The following is a 21,558-nucleotide window of genomic DNA, read 5'->3' on the forward strand; positions in this document are numbered from 1 at the left end:
GCCAAGTAAAATGAGTAAAACTTAGAGATCATTGTACATGGCAACAAGAAAATTATATTAGGATCAATTATGATGGACATGGCTCTTTTCAATAATGAGATGATCCAGGCCAATTCCAATGGTCTTTTGATGAAGAGAGACATCAACATCCAGAGAGAGGACTTTTGTTGTTTGCTTGCATTTTGTTTTCTTTCTCATTTTTAAATTTGATTTTCCTTGTGCACCATGATAATTGTGGAAATATGTATGGCAGAATTGCACATGGTTAACATATATTGGATTATAATCTAGGAGGTGGTGGAGAGAAGAGAGGGAAAAAAATTTGGAACACAAAAGTTTTGCAAGAGCGAATGTTAAAAGTTATTTATGCGGATGTTTTGAAAATAAAAAGCTTTAATAGTATTTTTTTAAGTAAATAAGGGGGGGAAAGCCCATTTTTAAAAAAGCTATTGATGACTTTGTGTTATCACATCACATTTCACATTGTGTTATCACATCACATTTCACATCACATCACATCACATTTAAGTATACTCTTTTTTTAAACTGCATTTTTCTTGAAAGCTTTTTTTTGGGGGGGTGAGATCTTTGTTTTCTTTAATAACATGATTTTTATGGAAATATTTTATAATAATTTCATATGTACTTAATTGGGGGTGGGGATGAAGGAAGAGAATCTGGAACTCAAAGTTTTAAAAACAAATATAAAAATTGTTTTACTTGCAACTGGGGAAAATAAAAATATTAAATATATTGTTATATCACATTTTGGTATATTCCCTTCTCCCAATCTTTTCCCTTTCAAAGCCTCCCCAAAAGAAAGCTATTTCCATCATTCTTTCAAAAAAGAAAAACAAAAACTAGAGATGAACAGGTTCTTTGGTCTATAAGTATTTGAAATGGGAGAAATGCAAGAAAAGCAAATAGATACAGTTAAGAAGCAAAAAAGAATTCCATGTAATTACGAACTTTCTCTTATGGATTAAGGGTAAAATGTGGATATTGTTTTTGTTTTTTAAAAACCTTTACATTGATTGAGAGACAAAGAGAGATTATCTAGGATCAAAAGGAATTAAAAGGATTAAACTAGGAAGGGTAGCAAATTTAACATTCTGTGGATTAAAAGGTGGTTTTTTTTTTTTTAAATGAATCAAAATCAATATTTCTGCTTGATGTCTCCATTATTCCTAAATTAGTCCTAACCCCTGAACTAAGCAACCCTGCCCTAGCAGAATTTATTGCTTTGTAACCAAATGATTCATCATCTCATCTACTCCTACTACTGTTTACATGGCAACCAGGAAAGGGATCAAAGGGTAACTTTCATCTCTATTTATTGTTAGGAGGTAGCTGAGAATGGAGTATATGTGAAACATAGAAGCATTCCCCCTAGAATAATATCTTTGTAACAATGGGACAAAGAAAACAGGAAAGACGATAACAAAGTTACAGACTTTACAGGAACGCTTTTCCCAATAAAATCTGGAGAGGAGTGCTAGATCATATGACAACGATGACTGTCTTCTATTGTTCAGTGACCATTTTGCCTATGTCACATTATAATAATCAGCTAGTGACTTATCTTTTGTTTCAGTTCCTATTTTCCCCCAAACTGTGAAATACTTGGGAGAATGAGGGAAATAAAATAATCAGTAACAGTCATTCTGGAAGAAAAATTTCCACTTTTAGACCAAAGTACTTTTCTGGCTTCCTTCTAGGAACACAGGTAATGAGCTTTGCCCTCAGACTTCCTCCTTGCTGAAGGTGGTACTGTAGTTTATGGTCACTGATTAACCCTCCCCGTTGAGGCAGGATTGCTTCGTAGGTCACTTTGCCTGGTGGAAGATTTAGTGTTGGGTGGAATAAGGGAAAAGCTTAATTTAAAATGTCAACCCGTTACCATCACGCCACAGTTGATGGCTACCTGGAAATTCTGAAAGAGGCTACCAAGCGAGATCTCAATCTTTCTGATGAAGATGGTATGACCCCTACACTCCTGGCAGCCTACCATGGAAACTTGGAAGCGCTGGAGATCATCTGTAGCAGGGGGTAAGTTTGATAGAGGTCAAATTACCTGGGGGATTTTTTCAAATGGGAGTAATATGAATGGCACTGAGGGAAAATCTTTTCTGGCTCTTTCCTGAAGTTATTTAAAATTGTTTCCATGGGAAAGGAGGAAATCATATAATTAGCACCCCTTCTTTGAGTTTTACAATCTTGAATGATAAGCCAATTTCAATAATAATAATAATTATGAGAATAATGATAAATATATGGATAGAGAAATACATTTTTTAACCACTAAGCTGACATTAAGTTTTTGTTGGGTATTTTGGGTTTGGGTTTTTGGCTTTGTTTTGTTTTGCCTTGTCTCTGAGGAGGGAACAAGACAACCCATGTTGTAATGGCAAAAAAAAAGATGTTCTAGCTATTACAAGCCAGAGACACCAGAATACGTTACCAAGGATAAATACATAAACATCTTTGCTGAAGGTTTTCAAGAGGATAAACTCTATGTATCTATCATGGTTTTAAATGCAGTTTAAATGGGTAGGAGATGGGGTATGGAAGAAACAATTCTGTCATTCATGAATCCTCTTACCCCAAAGTAAATGCTCAACCTTTAAGAAGTTCCATTTTCAAGAATATTATCAGCATAAATTCTAGTTTATAAAATTTTAATTTTCTCTTCACCTATAAAATCTTCAGCATGAAATTTTCCTTTCTGTAGGGTGAACTCCACTCTATAGCAACACCAAGTTTCAAGATTGGGTTGCAGACTAATTTATGAGACAATTTATTTTTTTTGTCCTTCCAGGGTTTTTGCATTTTATTATTATTTTCTTATTAAAACTTTTTATTTTCAAAACACATGCATAGATAATTTTCAATATTCATCCCTTGCAAAATCTTGTGTTTCACATTTTTCCCTTCATGCCCCCCACTTCTCCCCTAACTGGCAAATAATTCAATATATGTTAAACAAGTGCAATTCTTCTATACATATTTCCACAAATATCAAGCTGCACAAGAAATATCAGACCAAAAAGGAAAAAAATGAGAAAGGAAACAAAATGCAAGCAAACAACAACAAAAAAGTGAAAATTCTATGTTGTGTTCCTCATTCAGTTCCCACAGTCCTCTCTCTGAGTGGTCCACATTCAATCCCCACAGTCCTGTCTCTGGGTACAAATAGCTCTCTTCATCCTAAGATTATTGAAACTGGCTTGAATCACCTATGAGGCAATTTAATAAGCTATAAATAGGAGTTTGCCTGTCTATGGAAACCACTTTATCCAAATTTAGGCCTAAATAATGATCTCTCTTTGCTCTAATTGAGACATTAACAATATGCTTAATCTTGAGACTACTAATGGACTAAGCAATGTGGGGGATATGGGAGAATAAAAAGGTAGGACAACAAGACATAATCCAGAAAGGAAGGGGAAAAGAAATTAAAAGATGCTTATGATGGGAAATATCAGGGTCAAGGACAGTCCCTAAACAGAATTATGAAGTTAGCAAAGTTTTGTGTGTTCTGTTCAACTTTGATATTGATGTCTCCTTCTCCTGGTCTGAATTATGGGAACGAGCCTCCCCTAATTTGATATTCTGGTGATGTTCCCTGCCTCCCTCACCCTAACCTTTCTTTACTTATCTTCTCCTTGACATTTACTTAACATCTCTTATTAGACTAAAAGATAATCTAATAAACTAGCTTTCCCTAATGTGCATCTCCCTAAGAAAGTCATCCCTGGTGATGACATTAATGGTAGCACTTTACAACTTTGTCTTCGAATCCATTTGTTATATCTACTGGTGATGATTTCAGATCAGATCAGAAAGGTAAAAATAGTTTTAGATAGTGAGCTTTCCATTAACCTCTAGGATGATTCCTACCCCCTAATTTACATATAGAGTTAGCCTTGAGCAAAATGCCACTAATAATTTCTTCAGGATCTAGTTTACCCACTTTACTCCAAGTACAAAAGAGAAAATAACAAAGGGGAGATTATCATAGAATCCCTTGCATTCCATTTAAGGTGCTAATTAATTTTCTGTGAATAATGGAACAAAATACAAAATCTAATCCCTGCCAAAAAGGATTGTTTATTTAGAAATGGAAAAGGGACCTCACCAAAATATAAGAACATTGGTCAATCAACACAACACCATTCTGTCAGATTGAATAAAGGGTGTTATGGGATAATTGGTAGCCAGGGGGAGAATGTGACACTTTCATTACATTATTCAGACTAGAAAAAAAAAAAAAAAACTAGGGGGAAAGAGTTGGAATCTCAGCTAGACATTTTCAAAAATTGTCAACCTAGGCAAAATATATGACAGGGTTAGAATTAACATGGGGAGCTTTATTATGGAGACATGGGAGTAGTGAAGGAAAGAAATGTCATAAGAAAGAGGAAAAAAAGATCACATATCTTAAATTTCATTCCACAGAGATCTTTAAGAATTGGAAAAACAGATGTCTAATTTATGTATAATCTTTCCAAGAAGGAAGAATTTAAGGTCCTCCATTCTAGTCTCAGAATAGAATAAGTAATTTCTTGGTTATTTTAATAATATGATGAAAAACAGTGACTAACCCTCTTTAACACAGTCACCCCTTAACACTGTCACTTGGCCCAACAGACCAATAATGAGAATGTTTCATCATCCCAAACAGCTAAAAAAAATCCAGTATATGTGACCTGACAGAAATTGTCCAAGGGAGCTCAGATACATTCATGCTTCTTGGGATGGCCACTATTGCATATTTAAATATGGAAATGAAGGTATTTATATTGACAAGTTTACTTTAAACTAAATTAGAAGAAATTGCAGCTAAATAGAAAGATGATTTATAGGTATTCCTTAAAGAGACAAAGGAATTGACAATTGGTTTTATTAGGCATCCCAAAATAATAAGAAACATCAATACATAGCATATTTAGTCATCTCATGATGCTCATGATAAGTATTTCCAAAAAACTATGAAAATAATTGTATCTTATGCACTAACATTTGTTATGCAAAATGAAGTAGTAGAAAAATTAAAGAACTTGATAAATTCTTCCAAATTAAATTAAATTAATGACTTAGTTACTTCAGTGCAAAGCCTAGATAACAATGGCAAGAAACATATTGGAAAAATGAATGATTGAGCAAAAGAAAATGAGAGTCCAAAGATGAAACCTTAATCCTAAATGCCATGATTATTGTCTTCAAGAAAAGAATTAAGTTCTAGACATGGTGAGCACCAAATAGCACCACAAAAAAAAAAAAAAATTAATTATCTTTTAAACATCTGGAAACAGTTCATTACTAGTGTGGGAGTCATTCCTGCCCTATCAGATTTGTGAGACGAAGATAAAAATTAATAATGCAAAGCTAGAAGAAAGAATAAAATGAAACAAAATATATGGCGTGGAATTGAAACCATGTAATCCTGACATATACAAACAAGTTATTGATAATGAAAAAGGGATGATAATGGTAGAAAGGACATTAACCCAAACAATAAAACTCACTTGTAAAATCTTGTGTAGAGGGATGATGGAAGATTATAAACAGTATTCAATGATAAATCAGGGAAACAGTGAAGGTTTTCAGAAAGGAGTAATATAGGCTAGAACCAATTTAAAGAAAACAAACATTCATTCTAAGAAAATTTAGAGAAATATAACAAATAAGAAAAATGGAAAAGATTTCTAAGTATTTTTTATATGAATGTTTTTTACCAAAAGAACAGGAGAGCCATTACACTTGTACTCTCAAAGAAAAGGTAGAAATGATACTAAAAAGAAGCAAGATGGGAAAAGGAAGTAGATTGGTTCAAGTATACTTAGAGGAGATTTGTTCTAGATGTGGTACAAGTATGAAGATAGTGTGTTTAGCAATTCACAGGTATCTAAAGGCAGGGAAAATACCAAAAATATGAGAAAATGTGAGAATCTTGAGTCAGATTAAGAAGAAGACATAAAGCAAGTATCTTGAAGGGGCTTAGGCCATTGAGGTATATTAGAGATCAAATTTGGCAAGGAAAAACTTTGTGAAATGACATTAATTAAGGAACCCAGATGCTGATCCTCATTCTATTTCTGAAAAAAAGAGGACATGATAATATTAATGATAATTGATAGGATTTATACACTGTTTTAAACTTTGCAAAATATATATATTTTTTTCCCCTCATAATAACCCTGGAAGCTTTGTTGTTTAGTCATTTCAGTCATGTCTGACTCTTCATGACCCCATTTTGAGTTCTCTTGGCAAAGATACTAAAGTGGTTTGCCATTTCCTTCAGGAGCACATTTTACAGATGAGGAAACTGAGGCAGACAGGATTAATGATTTGCCTAGGGTCACATAGCTAGTCAGTGTCTCAGGCCAGATTTTTTTTTTTTTTCAATAGATAAATTTATTTTTTTATTTTTTTTTTTACTTAATAATTTTTTATTATATATATATTTTTTATAATATTATCCCTTGTATTCATTTTTCCAAATTATCCCCCCCTCCCTCTATTCCCTCCCCCCGATGACAGGCAATCCCATACATTTTACATGTGTTACAATATAGTCTAGGTACAATACATGTGTGTGAATATCATTTTCTTGTTGCACAATAAACATTAGATTCCGAAGGTACATGCAACCTGGGCAGACAGATATTAGTGCTAACAATTTACATTCACTTCCCAGTGTTTCTTCTCTGGGTGTAGCTACCTCTGTCCATCATTGATCAACTGGAAGTGAGTTGGATCTTCTTTATGTTGAAGATTTCCACTTCCATCAGAATACATCCTCATACAGTATTGTTGTTGAAGTGTACAGTGATCTTCTGGTTCTGCTCATTTCACTCAGCATCAGTTGATTTAAGTCTCTCCAGGCCTCTCTGTATTCCTCCTGCTGGTCATTTCTTACAGAGCAATAATATTCCATAACTTTCATATACCATAATTTACCCAACCATTCTCCAACTGATGGACATCCATTCATCTTCCAGTTTCTAGCTACAACAAAAAGAGCTGCCACAAACATTTTGGCACATATATGTCTCTTTCCGCTCTTTAGTATTTCTTTGAGATATAATCCCAGTAGTAGCGCTGCTGGGTCAAAGGGTATGCACAGTTTGATAACTTTTTGGGCATAATTCCAGATTGCTCTCCAGAATGGCTGGATTCTTTCACAACTCCACCAGCAATGTATTAGTGTCCCAGTTTCCCCACATCCCCTCCAACATTCATCATTATTTGTTCCTGTCATCTTAGTCAATCTGACAGGTGTGTAGTGGTATCTCAGAGTTGTCTTAATTTGCATTTCTCTGATCAGTAGTGATTTGGAACACTCTTTCATGTGAGTGGATATAGTTTCAATTTCTTCCTCTGAGAATTGTCTGTTCATATCCTTTGACCATTTATCAATTGGAGAATGGTTCGGTTTCTTATAAATTAGGGTCAATTCTCTATATATTTTGGAAATGAGACCTTTGTCAGAACCTTTGTTTTTAAAAATATTTTCCCAATTTGTTACTTCCCTTCTAATCTTGTTTGCATTAGTATTATTTGTACAGAAACTTTTTAGTTTGATGTAATCAAAATCTTCTATTTTGTGATCAATAATGATCTCTAGTTCTCCTCTGGTCATAAATTCCTTCCTCCTCCACAAGTCTGAGAGGTAGATTATCCTCTGTTCCTCTAATCTATTTATTATCTCCCTCTTTATGCCTAAATCATGGACCCATTTTGATCTTATCTTGGTATATGGTGTTAAATGTGGATCCATATCTAATTTCTGCCATACTAATTTCCAGTTTTCCCAACAGTTTTTTCCGAATAATGAATTTTTATCCCTAATGTTGGTATCTTGGGGTTGGCAAAGATTAGGTTGCTATAGATGTACCCTTTTTTGTCCTTTGTATCTAATCTGTTCCACTGATCGACTGGTCTATTTCTTAGCCAATACCAAATGGTTTTGGTGACTGCTGCTATATAATATAGCTTTAGATCAGGTACACTTAGACCACCTTCCTCTGAGTTTTTTTTCATTAGTTCCCTTGCAATTCTCGACCTTTTATTCTTCCATATGAATTTTGTTGTTATTTTTTCTAGGTCATTGAAATAGTTTCTTGGGAGTCTGATTGGTATAGCACTAAATAAATAGATTAGTTTGGGGAGTATTGTCATCTTTATTATATTCGCTCGGCCTATCCAAGAGCACTGAATGTCTTTCCAATTATTTAAATCTGATTTTATTTTTGTGGCAAGTGTTTTGTAGTTTTTCTCATATAATTCCTGACTTTTCTTTGGTAGATGGATTCCCAAATACTTTATACTCTCAACATTTGTTTGGAATGGAATTTCTCTTTGTATCTCTTGCTGTTGCATTTTGTTAGTGATATATAAAAATGCCGAGGATTTATGTGGATTTATTTTGTATCCTGCCACTTTGCTGAAATTTTGAATTATTTCTAGTAGCTTTTTAGCAGAGTCTTTGGGGTTCTCTAAGTATACCATCATGTCATCTGCAAAAAGTGATAGTTTAATTTCCTCATTTCCTACTCTAATTCCTTGAATCTCTTTCTCGGCTCTTATTGCCGAGGCTAGCGTTTCTAGTACTACATTGAATAGTAATGGTGATAGTGGGCAACCTTGTTTCACTCCTGATCTTACTGGGAAAGGTTGCAGTTTATTTCTATTGCATATTATGCTTATTGAAGGTCTTAAATATATGCTCCTGATTATTCTAAGGAATAGTCCATTTATTCCTATACTCTCAAGAGTTTTTAGTAGGAATGGATGTTGGATTTTGTAAATGCTTTTTCTGCATCTATTGAGATGATCATATGGTTCTTATTAATTTGATTATTAATATGGTCAATTATATTAATATTTTTCCTAATATTAAACCAGCCCTGCATTCCTGGAATAAATCCTACTTGATCATAGTGTATTATCCTGGAGATGATTTTCTGAAGTCTTTTTGCTAATATCTTATTTAAGATTTTAGCATCAATATTCATTAAGGAGATTGGTCTATAATTTTCTTTCTCAGTTTTCGATCTACCTGGTTTAGGTATCAGTACCATGTCTGTGTCATAAAAGGAGTTTGGTAGGACTCCTTCATCCCCTATTTTTTCAAATAATTTATATAACATTGGGGCTAATTGTTCTTTAAATGTTTGGTAGAATTCACATGTGAATCCATCTGGCCCTGGGGATTTTTTTCCTGGGGAGTTGATTAATAGCTTGTTCTATTTCTTTTTCTGAAATGGGACTATTTAAGCAATTTATCTCCTCCTCTGTTAATCTAGGGAGCCTATATTTTTGGAGGAAGTCATCCATTTCACTTAAGTTATCAAATTTATTGGCATAAAGTTGGGCAAAGTAACTCATTATTTCTCTAATTTCCTCTTCATTGATGGAAAGATCCCCCTTTTCATTTGTAAGACTATCAATTTGATTTTCCTCTTTCTTTTTTTTGATCAAATTTACCAAATGTTTATCTATTTTATTGGCTTTTTCATAAAACCAACTCTTGGTTTTATTTAATAATTCAATAGTTTTTTTACTTTCAATATTATTGATTTCTCCTTTTAATTTTTGTATTTCAAGTTTAATTTTTGGTTGGGGGTTTATAATTTGGTCTTTTTCTAGCCTTTTAAGTTGTAAGCCCAATTCGTTAATCTTCTCTTTCTCTATTTTCTTCAAATAAGCCTCTTAAGATATAAAATTTCCCCTTATTACTGCTTTAGCTGCATCCCAAAAATTTTGATATGATGTCTCATCATTGTCATTATCTTGGGTGAAATTGTTAATTGTTTCTATAATTTGCTCTTTCACCCAGTCATTCTTTAAGATGAGATTATTCAGTTTCCAATTACTTTTTGGTCTATTTACCCCTAACTTTTTACTGAATGTAGCTTTTATTGCATTGTGATCTGAGAAGAAGGCATTTATTATTTCTGCCTTCCTACATTTAATTTTGAGATCTTTATGTCCTAATATATGGTCTATTTTTGTATAGGATCCATGAACTGCTGAGAAGAAAGTATATTCCTTTCTATTGCCATTCAGTTTTCTCCAAAGGTCTATCATACCTAGTTTTTCTAATGTTCTATTTACTTTTTAAATTTCTTTCTTGTTTGTTTTGTGGTTTGATTTGTCTAAATCTGAGAGTGCAAGGTTGAGATCTCCCACTATTATAGTTTTACTGTCTATTTCTTCTTGCATTTCTCTTAACTTTTCCTTTAGAAAGTTAGATGCTATACCACTTGGTGCATATATGTTTAGTATTGATATGGCTTCATTATTTATGCTACCTTTCAGCAGGATATAGTTTCCTTCCTTATCTTTTTTAACGAGATCTACTTCTGCTTTTGCTTGATCTGAGATAAGGATAGGTACCCCTGCTTTTTTGGCTTTACCTGAAGCATAATAGGCTCTGTTCCAACCTTTTACCTTTACTCTGTATGTATCTCCCTGCTTTAAGTGTGTTTCCTGTAGACAACATATTGTAGGGTTCTGCTTTTTGATCCAATCTGCTATCCGTCTCCGTTTGATGGGATCGTTCATCCCATTTACATTTACAGTTAAAATTACTAATTCTGTATTTCCTGCCATCGTATTATCCCCAGATTATGTTTTTTTCCCTTGACCCCCCTGATCCCCCTCCCCGATATTTAATTTACAGACCCCCCTTGTGACGCGCAACCCTCCCTCTTTTTTTTTTTTTTTTTTTTTTAGGATCCCTCCCCCCTCCCTCCAAGTCCCTTCACTTATTCTCCTTTTCCTTTTCCCTTTTCCTCTCCCCCCTTTTAATGAGGTGAGAGAAAATTCTCTGAAAAACAAATATGTTAATTATTTACTCTTTGAGCCTCTCCTGATGAGAGTAAGATTCACACAATGATTCTCCCCCTCACTAAGTTCCCTCAGATATGGTGTATTTTCTATGCCTCTTCCTGGGATGTAGTTTCCTTCTTTTTATCACTCCTTCCCCTTTTTCTGAACCGACCTCCTTCCCTTTACTACACCCCCCTTTTTTTCTTTTATATCAGTAAAATCAAATTATCCTTGAGTACTTTTTATATACCCACAACAGAGTTACAGTTCTCAAGGGTTCTGTGTACCTTTTTCTGTTTCTCTTCAGTCTTGTGGATGTAGATCAAATTTTTTGTTTAAGTCTGGTTTTTTTCTTAGAAACATATAGAATTCCTCTGTTTCATTGAATGACCATCTTCTTCCATGGAAAAAGATGCTAAACTTAGCTGGGTAGTTCATTCTTGGTTGCAGTCCTTGATCTTTTGCCTTACAGAATATCAGGTTCCAGGCCCTTCTATCTTTTAATGTGGAGGCAGCCAGATCTTGGGTGACCCTTATTGTGGCACCTTGGTATTTAAATTGTTTTTTTCTAGCTGCTTGCAGGATTTTCTCCTTTGTGTGGTAATTCTGCAGCTTAGCCACTATATTCCGTGGTGTTCTTTTTTTAGGGTCTATTTCAGAAGGAGTTTGATGAATTCTTTCCACATCTACTTTCCCTTCTGTTTCTATTATCTCTGGACAGTTCTCTTTGATAATTCCCTGTAAAATAGAATCTAGGCTCTTTTTTTGGTCATAGTTTTCTGGAAGTCCAATAATCCGCAGATTATCTCTCCTAGATCTATTTTCCAGGTCTATAGATTTTCCCAGTAAGTATTTGACGTTGTTCTCCAGCTTCTCATTTTTTTTGTTTTGTTTGACTGATTCTTGGGTTCTCTGTGAATCATTCATTTCTATTTGTTCCATCCTGACTTTTAAGGAGTTATTTTCTTCTTTCACAGTTTTTAGTTCTTTTTGTAAATGCCCAATTTCATTTTTAAATGAATTATTTTGCTCTATTGAATTTTTTTTTCATTTCCCTAATTTTTTTTTTTGAGAATTATTTTCTTTTTCCAATTCAGAAATTCTATTTTCTTGAGACTTTTTTATCTTTTCCAATTCAGAAATCCTACTTTCCTGTGTTTTTTTAACCTTTTCTAATTCATAAATTTTGTTTCCCTGCATCTCCTGTGAATTCTTTATTTTTTCCAACTCCAATTTCAGGACGTTGTTATTCTCTATCATAGCTTCCCTTTCCTTTCCCCATTTTTCTTCAAACTCCCTTAATTTTTTAAGAGTTTCTTCTAGGAGAGAGTTATGTGATGGGGGGCAGGAATCGTTCCCCTTTAGGTTGTTATCTGCTGTCTCTCTGCTGTTAACTTCCTCGGGGTTGGATACCCGCTCTTTCTCTGTATAGAAGGAATCTATAGTTTTTCTGGCTTTTTTGCTCATATTTAAAAAATCTTTTGGGGTCTGTCCCTGGGGTAGGAAATTATTTATTTACTTCTTTACCAGCTTCCTCCCAGACCGGATGGATGCAGCGGCTCCTGCGCCTGAGCTAAGATAGAGCTCTGGGAGAGAGTTCCCCACCCCCTCCCTGGAAGTGCCTCAGAGGTGATTAGCACTGCTGTGCCCGAGGGCGCTGAACAGTAAAGACAGCACAAAGCCCAGCCTATGAGTCCCGGTGGGGCGTGGATGTCTGCAGCAGGTGACGTGAAAAGCCCCTGTGCTCAAACTGGAAGTGTCTTCCAGAAACTGCGGTCCCTAGTTCAAAGGTTCCACTTCTCTGGGACTTCCTGGAGCTGAGTTCCACTCCCTCCAGCTAAACTAGGCAGTGTGTGTTGCCTTGGGCCGTATCCACCCACTTGTCAATCTCTTAACTATTCTCAGGTGGTAGCTGAGGCCACACCCCCTGGTGCCGAGATCTGCTGAGTCACCTCCAGGATCCGGGGGGAAAATCTAATCTGAGTTTTTAAAGTATTTTGGCTTTCTCTTCTGAACTGCTAAATAATTAGCAGAGAAGAGCTAACAGCCTGTGCCAGATTCCTTTATCTCAGTGGCTTCTCTGATCCCAGAGCCCTTCCCAGCGCAATGGGCGCAGTATGGGAGCACCCAGCCGTCTGTGCTGGCCTCTCTTCTTCCTCCCCTGGGGACTGACCTTTTCTGTTGAAACTCCAGATTCTCTTCAGCTGGTAAGTCGTGCTTCCAGTCCTTGTGGTATCTATCAGTCCTGGGCTTATTTTGAGACTTAATTTATCTAATTGGTTTTGAGGGAGTGAGGACGTTCACAGAGTCGTGTGTTTCTTCTCCGCCATCTTGGCTCCCTCAGGCCAGATTTGAACTCAAAATAAATCTCCCTGACTCTAGGACTAGCATCCTATCTACTTTGTTACCTAGCAGACCTCTTAGAAGGTAGACCCTTTTATTATTTCCATTTTACAGATAAAGAAACTGAGCCAGATAGTTTAGTGACTTGCCTTGGGTTGCATAGATAATTAGCACCTGAGACTAGATTTAAATCCCAAAATTCCTGACTCCAAGAATACTGTGCCACTTACTAGTAGCATATGATTAGTTAGTAATACCTGAGAAATTATCAAGTTTAAGAAGGATAAGGAAGAGGTAGTTTCAAATTGAAAAAGGGAAGTAAGAAGAGGTTACTGAAACAATTAGAGAATAAAGCAAATTAACAGAGGTGATTAGTAAGGGGGGCAAGTTAAGTGAAACCTATAGAAAACTGGTGCAAGGATAAAAAGGAGGGAAATGTGACTGTGAAATTGATACTAAGGAAAGGAAGTTGAGTAACATTAACTGATTGGAAAAATTTTAAGTAGGTGCTTAGGGTTGAGTTGTAAATACCTATAAATATCCACAAGCCATTAAATAAACAAACCAAAACTGAAATCTCAATTATTATGTAGAGTACTAGGTTTCCCCCTTGCATTCAGGACCATCTCCAGTAGTCTTGATTTATCTTACCACTGGATCCAGATGGCTCTGAAGGGGAAAGTGAGGCAGGTGACTTTGCACAAGCCTCCCTCATTCAAATCCAGTTCATTTGCATGTCATGGCCATCCCTTCTGTGATGACATGGTCTTCTTTAAGAACCAAGGTTTAAGTAGCAATCTCTTCTGGATAGTCATGATATCTTGGTTCTAAAGCTGGAAGGGACCTCAGTGGCCATCCCTCAGAGTTACCTCAATTGTTAAGGAATTTTGCAAGAGATTCTTCTGTGAAGTGTTTAATGCTTTCATTATGTGACATTTTATTTCCTTATATGTCTATTTTGTAAATGTGGAATTTTGTAAATTGGATGTCCTTAAAGCAGAGCACAATTGTAGAATCAGCGCTTTCTAATCCAATTTATACATACTGAAAAGCAATTTGCAACCCCATGCCACAGAAAAATCCAACTTTCCTGGGGGAGTTCCAAGCATTTATGATTGGATTCAGAATTCTGTCTTCTCTTGGCGAAAAATATATATATTTCCCATGCCTTTTTTTCCCCCCAGCCTCAGTTTTAGTTCAACTCAAATGAAATTTCAGGAAAATATAATTATGTTTTTTTTAAAATTATTTATATTGCTGTTATTGAGATTTTTTTATAATCAGCCTTTGATGGTCAGGATTTCTAAAGAGCTTTTCAACAGTTTTGCTTTAAAATAAATAGAACAGTGGATTTCAGAAATGAAATACTATGTTTGGTCAGGATACGGGGATATCAGACCTAAAAAAGCCACCTTTTGATCCAGTGCTCTAAACCTAGGCAATCTGAATGCCCAAACAGGCTCTTTGGGAAAGGACTTGCTCCTTGTAACAAATTAAAAGCTGAAAATGAGCTGCTCTTTTATGTCTGTGTTTTGTTGTTCTTTGAAATAATTAAGATGGTTTGGTCCAGCAGGAAGCAGGATCCAAATCTTGGCTCTGCCACCTACTACTGTAATGCTGGAGAAACTGAAGCGAGATAGAGATTATAGAGTTTTAAATATTTTATTTGGATTTCTGAGAAGGAGAAATTTTCTGGGACTAAAGGATCCATTTTGGTCCCAGGGTTGATGTCTTAAAGCATTCAGCATTAACATCAGCATCGAATGTGAGATTCCAATAATTTATAAATGGCTCCAAGATCAGGGAGACAAAGGCAAAGTGTGGAATCTGAGCATCCGTTAACAGGTTGGGGGTAAGACCATAAATTCTGATAAACTGGAGGTAGTTAATTAGAGGCAGAAAGTGTGGAACTTAGAGATAAAGGATGCCAATTAGATATCTGAGATAGGACATCTGGAGTTTTATCTTTTGGAATGCTAGAGTGGCCAGATTTCTATAACCTTAATTATCTCAGCCCCAATGAACAGAAAAGGGGAGTTGCAACCAGGGGGATTGAGGCAGAACAATTAAGGAATCCTCTAATACAGTACAAGGTCACATTAGCTTTTTTTTTGGCTCCCACTTCATACTGCTGGCTCATTAAGTTTAGAGTCCATTAAACCTCATGTCTTTTTTTTCAGATAAACTGTTTAAACATGCTATACTTTTCATGCTGTTTTTTTCACCTAAGGTGAGAACTTAGATTTCTGTATTGAATGCCATCCTACTAGAGTCAACCAATGTGCTAAATTGTTAAAACTTTTTAAAAACCTCATTCTATAGATATTTAAAAAAAAAAAAAAACTGGGAGGGGTAGCCAACACACTGGATGACAAATTTGATAAATATGCCATCTAACATCCCTTTATCTAATATTGTTAAAAAAAAAACAACACAAAAAATAAAAAAAACAAAAAACATGCATTGGGCCAATGGAGACCTTTAAATGAACTGTCATTGAACTATTAACTATTCATTTTTTTCCAAGCATTTCTAAATCCTTCAAAATAAATTATCATTGAATCTCTCTCTACTTCATCTACAAAAATAATGAGATACTTTATTTATGTTAAAATTTAAATAAACTTTATCTACATTTTCCCCTTGGCTCAAGGGACTTTGGAGGATGAAATTAAAGTAAGTGTGTTTTAGACATATAAAGCGCTCCAAAAGATGCCTTACTAAACTGTAGGTGTGATCATGTCTAGACTCAAAAGATAAAATTCAAACTCATCATTTGGGCTTTTAAGAATCTTTATAATCTTTTTTTACCCCATCTATATTTCTAGACATGGTATTCTATATTCTAGAAAATGGAAAAGGTAGATAAAAAGTACCCTGGAAAGGATAAATTTTTTTTGAACTTAAGTAAAACTTTACATGTTTGTAAGCAGTAATAAAGGAGCCACTGGATGAAGGGGACATTGAAAAGGAGAGAGGGAGCAGCTAACGGAGCAAGGACTTGCTCCCAGAAGAGTCTGAAGGGAATGGAATCAGGATTACGAGTAGAGGAAGTGCCATTGTCCAGGAGAAGAGCCAGCTCTTCTCCTTAGACTGGAACAAAGGAAGAAAGAAAAAGGAATAACATAAAGATGATTTGAAGTGTAGACCTGTGAAGAAAGAGCTGAATTATGGTGCATGTCTCCATGAATTTAGGGTTATCGGGATCATCATTGATGGGACTGGAATGTCCTAGACATTCCTGAAGTTATTCTTAAATGCCATCTTTCTAATGAAAAAGCCAAGATATCAGGATAATTTGGTGAGAAAAGAATAAACATTGCATGCTTGGGAAGAAGGACAAAAATAAGTGGGAAGGGTACAGATTGTCATAATCTTATAAATGAAGGAAAAAAAGCATTCTTAATCATTTATCAAATGCCAGGCAAAAAAGTGGCAAGAGTCCTAAAACTCAGAATAAATTGAATTTGCTGAAGAAAGCTAGAGTCAAACAAAAAGGGGTTGAGTTTTGAAGGGGAGAAAAAAGCTACATTAAGGGAGAAAAAAAAAGAGGATAATAGAAAGAATAGGTCTATTGCTAGAAATGGAAATGGATGGGATAATAGGAGAGAAAAAATAGAGCTGTTTATTTGTCATTGTGCTGACTTTCTTTGCCAAGGAAAATGACTTTTGAATTGTAAATGACGCTTCAGAAAGATAAGTAAAGCGTGAGCAAAAGGATACCTTACAAACATTTCCAGATCTTCCCCAAATCTTTAAAAAAGAAATCTTTATTTAGCTTTATTGTACCCTCAAACTACTATCTCTCATCTCTTCCCTTCGTAGCTAAATTATTAGACAAAGTTATCTATACATATTGCCTCCATTTTCTTACTTCACACTTTTCAATCACTTTAAAATATTTCATTTCTGATTTCACTACTCAAATTAAAATATTTTCTCCATGGTTATCAATGATTTATTAATTATCATATCTCACGACTTTTTCTCAGTCTTTATCCTTTTTGACTTCTCAGTTTCTAATAATATTGACTACTTTCTCCTCCTTAGACTTAGTGACTGCTTTCTCCTATTTTTTCCTCTTTCTACATGGCTGCTTCTTCTGACTTTCTTTTTTCATTAGTCTCCTATCCACGGCTGAATCCCAGGGCCCATTATTCTTCTTTCTCTACAATTTTTCTTCCAACTCTGTTCTATCCAACCCAACCCATTCTTTTTCTTTCTTTTTTTTTTTTTGGTATACATTTCTTTATGAATCATGTCGAAAGAGAAAAATCAGAACAAAAGGGAAAAATCATGGGAAAGGAAAAAAAAACATAAAAAAGAAGTAAACATACTATGTGTTAATTTACATTCAATCTTTTCAGTGGTTCTTTTAGTAATATATAGGAATACTGATGCTTGGTGTGGGTTTGTTTTGGTGATGACCCAGAAGCAGAGATAGAAGAATAGGATGAAGATGATATGTGCAACTTTGCTAAAGCTATTGTTTCCAGTTAGTTTTTGGATGATTTTCTAGGATCCTCTAAGTATATCATCCTATTATCTGCAAAGAATGATGGTTTTATCTTCTCATTGTCTATTATTATTCCGTTCATTTCTTTTTCTTTTCTTAGTGTTAAAGCCAACATTTCTAGTACAATATTGAATAATAGTGGTGATAATGGGCATCCTTGTTTCATTCCTGATCTTATTGGGAATCCAGTCTCATTCTTGAATCCTAGTGTCACTTTATCATCTACCTAGTAACTGGATGTCCCATAAGCACTTCAACTTCTACACATCTCCCATAAACACTTCAACTGCTACACATTTAAAACAGAACAATTATCATTTCCCCCTAAATCTTTACCCTTCCTAACTTCCCTATTTGTGCTGATGATCACTATCCATTTAGTCATCCTAGTTTCAAATACTAAAATCATCCTTCTTGGGCTTTTCCCTCTTCCTCAACTCCCATTTCACCAGTTACCAAGTCTTGCCAATGCTATCTCCAATAAATCTCTCTTGTCCATAACTTTCTCACCATTCCTGGAGCCATCACCCTCGTTTAGGTCCATATCACCTCTTGTCTAGCTTATTTCATTAGCTTAAGTAGTCTTCCAACCTCCAGTCTTTTCTTCTTTCCAGTGTGGATACCAAATTGATATTCCCAAAACATAGTTCGGACTCTAATTACTCCCCTTTTCAAGAAAGCCCAGTGGCTCTTTCTTGCCTCTAGAATAAAATAAAATTTCTCCATTAAGGGCTTCTAAGATAATCTATCTTCAGCCTTCCTTTCTAGGCTTATTTCAATATTCTCAGTTTTACACTTTTAAGTCCATCCTAGCAATATATCTTCCAACTCTGTTTTTTACACAAAGATTTACCCCCAAATCTGAAATGTACCTACCCTCTTCATCTCCCTGCTTCACAGATTCCCTAGTGTTCAACTTACAAGCCACTTCCTACAATCTCCCAGCTAGTTAGGCTCCTCCCCATCTGAGAAAGTACTTTGTATCTATTTATTTCTACTATTCTGTGTTTATGCTGTTTTTACCGGTAGAAAATATGTTTCTTGAGGTCCAGAACTGTTTAAACTTTTTTGGTTTTGATTTTTTCCATCCTTAGTATGTAGGATGATTCCTGATATATAATGGGTTGCTGAGTGAGTGAATGACAGGACACTAATATGTTTCCTATATCTTCTTTTTTTAGGGGGGATCCTGACAAATGTGACATTTGGGGAAATACTCCCCTCCATTTTGCAGCTTCCAATGGACACACCCATTGTGTTTCATTTTTGATCAACTTTGGAGCCAATATATTTGCCCTAGACAATGACTTAAAGTCTCCACTAGATGCTGCTGCCAGTAGAGAGCAGAATGAATGTGTTGACATCTTAGACAAAGCTGCTAGGGACCAGAGCATCCTGAATCCCAAAAAGGTTGCCAGACAGAAAGAACAGGCCCAAAGAAATGCCAGGAAGCAGATTAAAGACTGTGAAAAGCTTCAGGATAAACATCAGAATAAAATGAATCGCACATTCAACAAGGAGAAGGCTGGGACTCTATCTTCTTCCAAGGGCACTTATTCCAAGGCATCTTCTTCAAACTCCTCCTTTCCCACTGCATTTGGAACTTTCTCTAAGGGTCTGAAAGATACTTTCAAGATAAGGTCTAAAAAAAATAGGAGCACAGAAGAAGAACATTTGGGAAAAGGAACAGAGGAGAACAGGAGAGGACAGCGAAATGTGATGGAAGTGTTCCAAGAAGATGAAGAAGAGTCTTTCACAAATGGTTTCAAAGACAAAATACAGCTCACAGAAGATGAGAATATTGATATGCAGCAAGAGTCCATTTTCAACCGTCCTGGTCTGGGCAATATTGTGTTTAAAAGAAATTCAGCTATTGAAGATATCTTAGAAAGAAAAAGAGAGATGGGGTTTAATATCGTTTCTGGATTGCTCCAAAAAGGAGGAACAGGAAGCACTGATGAGATTGACCCAGAAGCAGAGATAGAAGAAGAGGATGAAGAGGATGTGCCTTGGAATGAGAATGAAATGGAATGGGAAGAAGATGAAGCAGATATTAGCCCCCTTGAATTGTTCTTGATGTCTCAGAACCTGAGTGAGTTCATCCCCATCTTTATGAGAGAACAAATAGATCTAGATGCCCTCTTACTTTGCTCAGATGAGGATCTTCAGAGCATACAAATGCAATTGGGTCCAAGGAAGAAAATCCTCAATGCCATAAGCAGGAGGAAGCAATTACTGCAACAACCTGGTCAGATGACTGACACAAGCCTCTGATGAATAAGTACGTTCATGAGGAGTGATTAATTGATCTTTATAATGTAGATCTGGGAAATATCTCGATGCTAGGTCACTGCTTCTCTCTCTCTCCTCTTTCTAAACCTAAAAACAAGCAAATAAAAGCCAAAATCCAAATGACCATTTGGAAAATTGCCCGTTGCCTTCTAGGGAAATTTTATCTCGACTTGAAGATGCTCTTCACATCCTGAACTCTAGGAATACTCTTTCCAAATACATCTCCACTGAGCATCATGAAGAGACTCAGGGAACATAAAAATGGTATCTCATTTCACAAGACCTTTTCAAGTGTCTTTTTTGATTCATCTTAGGAAAAGTCTGGTAAATGATAATGAAGAAAAAACATCTGCTTTCTAGTTTGAACTTTGAATTTGAACTATCATTTCTCATCATATTATGACCTATTTCTTATATTCAAATTCTAAAGTGAGCAGATAATCCCATTTAAAAAAAAATCTCTTTACATTTCTGAACTAGAAACCAAAAGCATTGTTTAGGGGTGATCTGAATACGCAGAGATGTTCCTCACCTCACCTCTGGATGATCACTTGGCATTGATTTCACAGGGTGACCCACACAAACTCTGTGTTTACTAACCACCCATAACACCAAAATCACTTTCCAGCAATGAGATGTTTCTGGCTTTCATAGCACAAAGCCAGATGGTGTCCAAATCACATTTCTTGACACCATCTTCTTAATTAGTATTCCATGCTCCCAAATTAAATGTATTTATCAGGTGCTTTTTGCCAAACCCAACAAATGGTGAATAAATATAAGTGCTGAATCATTTTAAGACTCTTACTTTATTTTATTTACTCTTTACTTTAGTATTTCCATTATAAAAAAAATGCCAGAATTCTCACTATAATGCTGTTTGGGGGCAATATATTCTTTGTCTTGTCCCATTGGGGAATGATTTTGGCTTGAGATGCCCCTTACTGTAGTATGTCCTCTGTCATGTACTGCCCTCCAGGTAACTCTTTAAGATAGATGAAGTTGCAGAGAAGCAGCTAGGTGGCGCAGTGAGTAGAGCACCAGCCCTGAAGTCAGGAGGCTCTGAGTTCAAATTTAATCTCAGACACTTAACACTTCATAGCTGTGTGACCCTGGGCAAGTCACTTAACCCCAATTGCCTCAGCAAAAACAAAAGAAAAGATGAAGTTGCAGAGATGGCATAAATCTTCATTGGGAGATATAGAGAAAGTTTCCTCATGGGTTAGATGTCCTTATCAGGGGCTCCCTATTGGCAAAAATGCAAGCCAAGACCAAAAACCAAAACAGCAACAACAAAAACCTAAGCAAACAATGAAAAGATTCTTTTCGAAAAGAAAAAATTTATTTATCTTCCAGTGTGGGGAGGAAAGAGAAAGAAGGGAGAAAATTAAAAGAGTGTGGTTCAATTTAACCTAATTGACAGTAAATATCAGTAGGAATGTTGGGCCATTCCTGAAATTCTGACATTACTAGATTCATTAAGGGATTGGGAAATAACATTACAGGTATTAACAATTTTCTGTTAATGATAGTTTTTCTGTCAATTCCTCAGTGCTACCCTGAGTTAT

The 21,558-nt window shown here is 35.5% G+C and overlaps 1 protein-coding gene across 1 annotated transcript; it reads left to right on the forward strand.

The window, feature by feature from the left end:
- The first annotated feature begins 1,529 nt into the window (after positions 1 to 1,529).
- Positions 1,530 to 20,791, forward strand: ANKS4B (ankyrin repeat and sterile alpha motif domain containing 4B). The gene is made up of 2 exons (XM_074280988.1): positions 1,530 to 2,049; positions 18,880 to 20,791. Exons 1-2 carry the CDS (start codon positions 1,886 to 1,888, stop codon positions 19,970 to 19,972), a joined length of 1,257 nt encoding a protein of 418 aa, XP_074137089.1. The 5' UTR covers positions 1,530 to 1,885; the 3' UTR covers positions 19,973 to 20,791.
- The last annotated feature ends 767 nt before the right edge of the window (positions 20,792 to 21,558 follow it).

Source organism: Sminthopsis crassicaudata, chromosome 1, assembly GCF_048593235.1.
Source record: "Sminthopsis crassicaudata isolate SCR6 chromosome 1, ASM4859323v1, whole genome shotgun sequence".
NCBI classification, from domain to species: domain Eukaryota; kingdom Metazoa; phylum Chordata; class Mammalia; order Dasyuromorphia; family Dasyuridae; genus Sminthopsis; species Sminthopsis crassicaudata.

Bases quoted from the DNA above. Each gene is read 5' to 3' on its own strand.
- ANKS4B (XM_074280988.1), top strand. From the start codon at position 1,886: ATGTCAACCCGTTACCATCACGCCACAGTTGATGGCTACCTGGAAATT. The intron at 2,050-18,879 runs GTAAGTTTGATA...TTCTTTTTTTAG, and splicing joins GAGATCATCTGTAGCAGGGG to GGGGGATCCTGACAAATGTG.